Below are 9,088 nucleotides of genomic sequence, written 5' to 3'. Positions count from 1 at the left end.
TTTTTTTTTTTTTTTTTTTTTTTTTAATGTTTTTCAAAATGAGTATTTTATTTGGGTAATACACCCAATCCCCTTAATATACCTCAAACGGGAGGGAATGGTGTTTTTCAGCCCAGGCCCAGGACCAGGCCCAGGATCAGGCCCAAACTCAAGCCCATTTCCAAACTCAATGAAAAGGAAGTGAATATCTTCCGATTACGTGGATTAATAATAAAGAAAATTTCAAAGGATTATTATTTCGTTTTATATGTATAAGCTACAAAATTATCTATTTTATTCCAAATTTAATAGTAGTAAAGACTATTTATATAATAATAATAATAATAACCATAGGTGCTCAAAGTAGCAAAGCAATGATTGGTGAGATGGTGATAAAAACAATTGGCAGCCACGTCAGGGGAATTTTTCCGAGTCAGCGCTGACACCTCCAATATTAAACAATTGAACGAGTTAATTAAGTCATAATACAGCTAGAGACTAATCCTTCTCACAAGAGTTGACTTTGCAAATTTGGATTATTTAATTAATTAGCTTCAAATATTGTTGACTTTTTTCGTTTCCTTCCACCCTCCTTCACACGACTATTTACAAAACTGCACATACAGTTTTGATTAAGGATTTGTTAAAAGATCATGGCATTCTGGGGAGGAGCGCAAGGGCCAACAAGACGGCTACTTGAGGTCACGGGCAAGCTAATTTAGAGGAATTAATAGCAGGGCTTGCTTCATCTTCATCTTCATCCTTTGCTTGATTTCATTTTGATGTCTTTTTCTTCCTTTTTAAATGGTTGTACAGTTGATAGATGCAACAACTTGGAGGACAGAGGTCCTTTTGCGACTGAATACTCATGCATCCTTGTGTATGGTGGTTCGACGAAGAGGACTAGACCATGTTTTGGTATATATATGCTTTTCTTGTTTCATATAAGTTCGGATTTGGGATTAGATTCTTACAGTGTGAATCAAATGGTTAGGTGGAGGCTCACACCCAATTTTTTAAGAGAAATTTGTTTTTGACTTCATTGAAGGAGTTGTAGAATTGAACATTTGGGACTTAACCAATCGGTCCTTGGAAAACAAAGAAGCTCTCAGCTTCCTAAGGTAAGGCTCGACCTTAATTCAGAGATGAGCTAACCATCAGTTGATTTTCAATTACCCCTAACCATGAGTGTCACAAACTTTCCTCTTAACGTCCTTGGAGTTGAGCTACAACAAGTACTTTTCAATGGCTATGTTGACTCGACCTGGACTCTACACAGTACAGATGGAAGGCCCGCAGGCTCTATACGACTCACATTGCAATCTCCCCCAGTTCTAGGGTAATCTCTATATCTTGCATCTCTTTTATCGACAAACCACAAGCGGAAATAGTTATTTCTTTTTATCTTGATTTGCCGCAGTTTCAAAGCCAAGGTTCAATCTACGAAGCGCCAACATTGGGTTCTACGGCTCCTGTAGGTACACCCCAAGCTCCGATTTTGTACCAACTCCTACCGTATGACGCCCGACCGCCGCCGAGGCCTGCATCTTTTGTTGGCCCAAATGCTTCCTATCCTCCCAATTCAGCTGTGGCACAACAACCAAATGGCACAGGACCCGCCGCCCAATGGTCCCAATTCCTACCGTATGGATCTCCTTCACCGGCTGCCCCTGCTTGTGCCTATAATTCGACCACTACCCCACCTCTAGGCTACCCTCTGCCACAATACCCACCAGGTACATTTTCATTTCTTCATTGTTTTTTTCTTACTACTTTTGCTATCCAGCAACACTAATTAATTGGCTGATTAAACCTCCTTGAATTTTAGGTTTGAACCCCTCTGATATTTACTCGCCTCCACCACGCTGACAACTCACCTCAAGATGTCTGAATTATATGCTTTTTGTTAAACACAAAGTTGAAGGATGTTGTAGATTAAATTTGAGAGCTTTTCTAGTATTTTTCCGCTACCGACTTTTTGTTCATCCTATGAAAAACAGTATCCATATGGGAACTGTTCGAGTCTCTGCCCCACCATCAATTTTTTTCTGTATTTTGGTTTGTTCAGAATTCGAATCATAAATATAATTCATAATACACCTAACTGTATAAGTATTATACCTTGTCATATCTATATGAGTTTTAAAAGTTCAGGATATGAATCATAAACAAAATTCATAATACTCTCAACTATATCAATACTATACATTGTAATGACTGCACATTGTATATGAAAAACTAATAACATATGTAATAGACTTATGCATTAACACATACAAAGTAGGCCAAGTTTATCCATACAAGCTAACTCATTGGATTAAACGAATTAGGCCAAGTTTGATTAATTGACCTATATGGATGGACTTTATATTGAACATTTAATGAGCATTTCTCAATTATCACTTCACTTAAAGGATTCAATTTCTGAGGAAAAACAAACCAGGGATGATAATGGTACCTAATATATGGTGTCAATCTTCACTTCTTTCCTGTCGTGTCATGCCTACACTTTCCCCCTTGCACATGATACATTTCTATGCAGCTGGCACAAATGTTAGTTGTTATATAGACATTGTAGTGTTAATTGTTACACGGACAATGTAAACTGGCAAACAAACAGACTTCACACAACAAAATATTTATACAAGGACAAAAGTCAATTCTACTGTTTATTTGGGATGCAAACGGAATCATGGTTTCAGCAGACCATGCACAAAAGTGTCCTAAAGAGCTCGGCTATTTCTTGAAACTGCAACAACTTTGTAGGGTGAAAAAGATGAATACAACAATCAGATTCAGCTCTCCCAGAATTACTGCACACCTATGATGTGAGATCCAATCCAACCACCTCATATGAACTTGCTCCTTCTGGGGGGGACCAAGCACCGGTTTCCACTTTCAATTCAAGCAACTATTTATGGGCTTGACGGCCCCTCCCCGACTCTCTTATTTAAATTTGTTTAGATAAACAAGCAAACGGAGCTGCAATGTTTGACCCAGCTAAAAGAAACTTGGAGGTCAGAATACTGCAGCTCCGTACTGGTCAAATGCATTAAAATACTCCCATAAATGCGGGAGGTAAGGGCATCTTTAATGCGGTGTTAATGACAAAATGAACAGATATTGTGTATCAGCAATGCAATTAACAACGAGGGCAACAACAACAAAATCAGGATGATATGTTAACTTCTCAAAAAGTATTACGTTGCAGATTCCGATGTACTGGCTACAGCTCCATTTATCTCATATGGTAACTTCCATTTAGTACAACTTCAAAGTTCATAATGTATCCAGAAAAAAAATAAAAGAGAAAGTATATACATGCATCAAGTCAACGATACCTTCACCAGCAGACTTGAGGAACCCTCGGTCTCCCTGTGAACAAAGAGGTCCCTTCCCTATCACACTTCAACGGCAAACGATAACAAATCTCAATGGAACATACAGCAAAGCAAAGCAAGCTGTAAGCTACCTTTGTCTCCTTCACATAGAGTCTCGTCAAAAAACTTCAGGGGTAATTTTCACAAGGGCTAATGATGATCAGAATCATATGGAGATCAACACATGGATCAAACATTTGAAAGGCAATTTCTTTTGTCTCTCCATAATAAATGACCGATTATGAAGCAGGCCATCAACATGTTGCCGGCCTTCGTGATGTAGCTTAAAACTCAAATGAAGGGAGTTTATTATGATCAGGAATTATTCAATACAAGATTAACCCTCGATTTATAGAAGATCTAACAACAAACCAAGTATTAGAAAACTAAAACAACCAAACCAAAATTATTAAAACCAACTCCCTACATTCCTTCGTAAAAATACCATACAAGCCTCCACTTGTGGATCAGTCAAGAGCCAATTGATCTGTTCGAGAGGATGATAAAGCTGGTAGTTCTTCCCGATACCAACTAAAACATCCAGTGGAGTGATCATATCACACTAGTAGGAAAATGTATCTAGTATACTGATACAAGCACATCAAAGATCTCCACGACCACATGAGAATAACTGGACATGGTTAAGGAAGCCCGATGGGAAAGATAATGAATTCCGTGCATATGACCATGTCATGTCATGGAACATAGTCAGTCGAAGTAATGAAGATGATGTTCATTGTAAAATGGTCATCGAAGGAAGGTACTCCTACTACAGGCATGTTATAACATTTGAAGATTTTAAAGAATGTAAACAGAACCAAGTTTTCTAGGAGCAATATGGCATTACAAATTTTTCAAAATAATCTGCAGCTTCTAGGATGTGCCTGCAAGGATTCGGAGACAGATACAAAGCACCAGAGTGTCTACCAATTACTACAGATGAACTTAAACGCTTGTTAAGTAGTGGACGTCAAATTATTATATCTATCATGTCCTAAACATCTATCAGTCCCAGAGATTCCAAATTATGAGAAGAAAGCGGGGAGCGTGAATATTTAATTCCAAGAAGAGAAATAAGAGAGCACACAGCATGAACTTAAATACACTAAACACGGAATCAAGGCAACACAAACACAAAACAATGCAAAAGAACAAGACGAGAAGCGTTTACGCTTTGAAACTTGCATCGTTCCTGATGTCTAAGTATTAATTCGAGTACTACTATTACCACCTGACCACCTTCTCAGTGTACAAGCAACTAAACCCCTCCCCGCCAAAAGGCCTAACCTTGACTTAAGAGACGAAGATCGCCCAGCACTACTGGATGCAATCATAGGCGGCGCAACTTGACTTGGAATCGGATGAAAATCAACAACATTATCCTGTATCCCGCCATCACTTGCACTTGCATCTGGATGTTCAGGTTCACCACTGTCTAAGTTCACGGCAAGCGATCCTCTACTCAACCTCAACGAATCTGCACCCTCGGGAGTTACTCCCCGACATTTCTTAACCTTCACTTTCACTAAATTTGGGCACCCTTCAGCAAGCGCTTCCATACCTTGATCCGAAACAGGACAACTCTTAATGCAGAGCTTTTTCAGTGCTATGCATTTTGCGGCAATGCATGAGATTTCGTTATCACCAACAGTATCGCTTCCGCACAGTGCCAATCGCTCTAAATTTCGGCAATTCGAGGCCAATATTTCCAGGCTTACCTTTGTGGGATTCACCCCAATGAGAACCAATTCTTGAAGGTTAGAGCAATTTCTGGCAACCGATATTAAACCCTCGTCTCCAATCCTATTCGCCTTCCATCCATCAATGTGTAGCTTCCTCAAGAGCTTACATCGTTCTGCTACCGCCACAATGCCCAGGTTGGTACACTCCGGGGTCTTAACGAGGTGCAGAATTTCCAGATCCAAGCAATTCGAGATTGCTGAAAGGCCTGCATCACTTACCTGAAGTCTTTCTAGATGGACTTCAACAAGACCAGTCACTCGTTCTGCTACATATCTGAGCAACGTATCCCAATCGCCTGAACATCGGAAGAGCTTCAAAGTTCTCATATTTTTTGCACCGATTACAAGCGGTCCAAAACACTGTGCATTGTAAAGATCTTTTAGGCAAATGGTTTTGAGAGATGACCCAGCTACGCCAGGCCCAATCGGCTCAGCAGTCGAATCAGTGATACCACGAAGTCTCTTCACCGATAATTCTTCGAGGGCAGAACAATTATCAAGAACGGCGTTCATTCCTTTGGCTCCAAATGTGCAAGATCCACAGGAAAGTTTTTTCAAACCCTTGCAGTTCTTGGCAAAAGCAGCCATGCCAACATCGGTCAGTTCACGGCACGCACGAAGCTTGAGACGAGTCAAATTACGGCATCGAAAGGAGATGAGAATAAGAGCTTCATCTCCGATGCTGGTAGATCTACGGTCACACTTCAAAGCAAGTTTAGTAACGGCATCGAATCGGGTAAAGAGGGAAGGTATGATGGAGGAAAGATCCGCTTCAGCTTTAATGGAGAGACGGTGACGGCTCTGTCCCTCCACTTTGAGCCAGCGGCGACACACGAGAGAGCAGTTCTTACGGTCGACGGGGCTCAGGGATTGGAAAATACAAGCCAAGCACTCATCCGGAAGATCAGAAATGAAATCGGAGGCTCCAAGAATGATTTCCCGAAAGTCATCGGTTTCATCCAGGTGCATCGGGGAGATCAGAGCCGTTGATTTGATCTTAGAACGATGGCTATAATTGCTGTCGCGGCGGCTAAGAATCGCAGCCGACGAAGCTGATTGGCCCATTCAGGGCGAGCCGTAAAAATCTCGGTTTGAACCCTTGGAATATTATGAATCAAACGCAGACAGGAGGTCGGAGTCCGGAGACAGACGTAGGTTGAGGGTCTCGATTTCGAACGTTGTTGCTCCGTTGATTTCCGTTCCGCGCAGAGCGAGAAAGAAACAAGATGACGGACCTGAAAACAAATTCCAATTGGGCTTTTCTAAAAGTCTCTTTTATTTTATTTTCTTTTACAACTCTTTTATTATATTATTATTATTATTATTATTATTTATTGAATAGATTAGTCACCTTCGCTGTGAGATAAAATCAGGAGCGGGCGACCCCACGTGGTCTTCATGGACTCGGATCCCTTCTCTTCCCTCCACTTTCTTTTTTAAATAAAGATGAATTATTGTGCCCTTCTTCCTTCTTTTTCTTTTTCTTTTCCTTTTTCCTCTTCTTTTTTTTTCAAACAATAATTATATAAATTATTTCTTTTTTATTTTCTAAAAAAGAAAAAGGTCCACGTTGAGAAGACATAAATTGAGTTGGAAACTAATAACTTTCTAAATTAATTTTCGTTTTCACCATAAATACTAAATTTACAAATTTCTTAACCATATAATCAAGATAAAAAAACATTTACTAAATTATATTTTATTATTTTAAATTCTTTTCTTAGTTTGGATTAATAGCCCTTCCAATTTAACAAATTTTGGTAAGCCATGTTGTTTTCGCATCATTTCTCACATAATTCTCTAAATATTTATACCAATTTCAATTCGTTGCAATAATGCGTAAATGGGCCTTCAATGTTGGGCCTGTCCAAACTCGCGGCAATAGACCGCATGGCCCAATAAAACCAGCCCAATAGCCTGTCCGTGAAACAGAGCTGTATTAGCATCATCATCGCCAAAGATTAAGGCAGCTACGTCTACTTGCTTCATGCTCACCGCAGAGCTGCGCTCCACATGAACATTTGATCATCATGGTTGCTTCTTTGCTGCTCAGGGGGCATCCTCTCATTCGGTTAGGGCTCAGGAACCGCGGGCTATGTACTGGGATCCTGCAGGTGACTCGCCGGTCTTGCTGCACTGCGATGCCGGCGTCTACTCCACCGGGCGGCGGCTTATCATCTGCTGAAAATACAACCTCTGTACTGAGTACCACTGACCCACCGAAGTACCAAAGGTGGGATGAGCCTGGTTATAGAAAGTGGAAGAATCAGGAAGAGGAAATTCTCAGCGATATCGACCCTATCATATCCCTCACAAAGGAGATCCTCCACTCCAATAGGTTTGTCCTGTTCGCGTAATTTCACCCCGAAAGTTTGTACTTTATGTTATGGGCCTTATGTGTTTGCTTTAACTTTTTAATAAATGATCACAGTTATTAGGATTTCCTTATTCCCAGTTTTACTCAATGTGATATGTTATATAGGTTTTTTTTTTTCCTTTTTTGTTAGTATTACAAATTTGAATTATGAGTATGTAAACTTATGTACTATTGAGTTATTCTCACTTTTGACCCATAATTTCTGTATTCATAAAAATATGATAACCGCTTTCAAATTATTCAATGAGGTCGGCACAATCTAGCTGCCTCTTAATAACCGTGGATGTAGACCTAAAACTAGACATGGATACAAAAGTAAAAGGGTTTTACAATCTCTTTCGCACTTCTAATGGTGTTAAACTGGCAATCATATTGTAGAGGCTTCCTCACCAACTACGGGTAAGCTTTCAAAGGCATTATAGTAGTAAAAAGAAATCAATAATGGAATTGGGTTTAATGTCAGTATGTTGTATGTGCCCTTTCTTAATTTTCTTCATGGATTTGGGATTTGATTTTCTGCTTCTTCTGCAAAGAACTGCCTTTGAGTGTAATATATACCTTAAGGGGAGCATACCTCTTGCAAGGTTGGCATGTTCATGAGCTGGTCTCATTTGGCACTTTTCCATATGATATATTGCTCAAGTTTTCGTTTTACTATCACATTTTTCTCCTAAGATATTATCTAGCCTTCTCTTAAGAACCTCTCTTTTGTATACTAGGTATGTCGATGGGGAGCGATTGACATTTGAGGATGAGAAAATTGTGGTTGACAGGCTTCTAGCTCATCATCCACATGCTGAAGATAAAATTGGATGTGGACTTGAATCCATTATGGTACGCTTTGATATAGACTAAATGATTTATATACTTCTTACTATGTTTCAAACATGCAGTCGCTTGCTTTTGTTTGTTAGGCCGTATAGAAGTAAAAGCAGGTAAAGGAACAAATAACGTTTGGTATATGATATTCTCAAAATCTCAAAATACCATCTCTTACCTATTCTTTAAAGCAAAGCCTGTTCAAGAATTGGTTTCTAACTAATTTACCCTGGCGTTGTAGGCCTTGTGTGATAGGACCTCAGAAAGTAGTTTCTTCTTTGCCACTTTTTTTTTGTTGGGGGAGGAAGATCTCATGAAGTTGCTTGACTGGAAGTCTAAACATTGCTGCAGTTGCGTGGACATAGTGGTTGTGAGCTCCGAGAACCTTATGAAATGAATTCTAAACGGGAAAAATTGAAGAATTCTAAAAGTATGCCCTACCAATCATTAGCTAAACGTGGCACAAAGATAAAAGTTCGACTTTGTTCAATAGCTACAGTAAATAGAATGGTTCGAATTGGCAGAAGCTTCTGGTTTCACACCTCAATCTTTACCAGAATACTTGCCTACCTTGACTACCAATCTAACAAACTTCCTAGGTATTGAGTAATTTACCCCTGATAACATTTGTAGCACGCCTCCTTAAGTTTCTGCCCGTGTGGTCATGTAATGGCCTCCAATTGTCACTCAACTCCTTCCCAATAAGAGGTAGATTTGAACATGCTTGAAGTTTGCAAGGACTGGGAATCAACCTGTATTTTGTGTGCTTTTTTTTTTTTTTTTTTTTTTTT

The 9,088-nt window shown here is 39.6% G+C and overlaps 2 protein-coding genes and 1 long non-coding RNA gene across 5 annotated transcripts in view; 2 read left to right on the top strand and 1 right to left on the bottom strand.

Annotated features, from left to right (window-relative positions):
* The first annotated feature begins 572 nt into the window (after positions 1-572).
* Positions 573-2,077, top strand: LOC111481171. 2 transcript variants are annotated; one of them, XR_002717993.1, is made up of 5 exons: positions 573-680; positions 796-897; positions 974-1,318; positions 1,400-1,715; positions 1,808-2,077. It is a non-coding gene; the product is annotated as an uncharacterized LOC111481171 (long non-coding RNA). The 2 variants fall into 2 exon arrangements; XR_002717992.1 differs by lacking the exon at positions 573-680 and having other exon boundaries at positions 706-897.
* A 2,310-nt stretch (positions 2,078-4,387) lies between these two features.
* On the bottom strand, positions 4,388-6,376 carry LOC111481110 (F-box protein At1g47056-like). The gene has a single exon (XM_023126445.1). It carries the CDS (start codon positions 6,164-6,166, stop codon positions 4,559-4,561), a length of 1,608 nt encoding a protein of 535 aa, XP_022982213.1. The 5' UTR covers positions 6,167-6,376; the 3' UTR covers positions 4,388-4,558.
* A 570-nt stretch (positions 6,377-6,946) lies between these two features.
* Positions 6,947-9,088, top strand: part of LOC111481165 (protein DCL homolog, chloroplastic-like) — a 3,096-nt gene continuing 954 nt past the window's right edge. The window contains exons 1-3 of one of the 2 annotated variants that reach the window (XM_023126521.1): positions 6,947-7,439; positions 8,198-8,312; positions 8,539-9,056. In XM_023126521.1, the coding sequence (XP_022982289.1) occupies positions 7,132-7,439; positions 8,198-8,312; positions 8,539-8,694 (579 nt within the window). In that variant the 5' untranslated portion in view covers positions 6,947-7,131 and the 3' untranslated portion in view covers positions 8,695-9,056. Of the gene's footprint in view, positions 7,440-8,197; positions 8,313-8,538; positions 9,057-9,088 lie in introns of those variants that run through there. The other variant, XM_023126520.1, reaches the window with a different exon arrangement.

The sequence above is a fragment of the Cucurbita maxima genome, unplaced genomic scaffold (assembly GCF_002738345.1).
Source record: "Cucurbita maxima cultivar Rimu unplaced genomic scaffold, Cmax_1.0 Cma_Scf00006, whole genome shotgun sequence".
Lineage (NCBI taxonomy): Eukaryota > Viridiplantae > Streptophyta > Magnoliopsida > Cucurbitales > Cucurbitaceae > Cucurbita > Cucurbita maxima.
This window is presented reverse-complemented; position numbering and strand designations above follow the sequence as displayed.

Excerpts from the sequence above, each read along its gene's own strand:
- LOC111481110 (XM_023126445.1), bottom strand. The coding sequence starts at position 6,166 with ATGGGCCAATCAGCTTCGTCGGCTGCGATTCTTAGCCGCCGCGACAGC.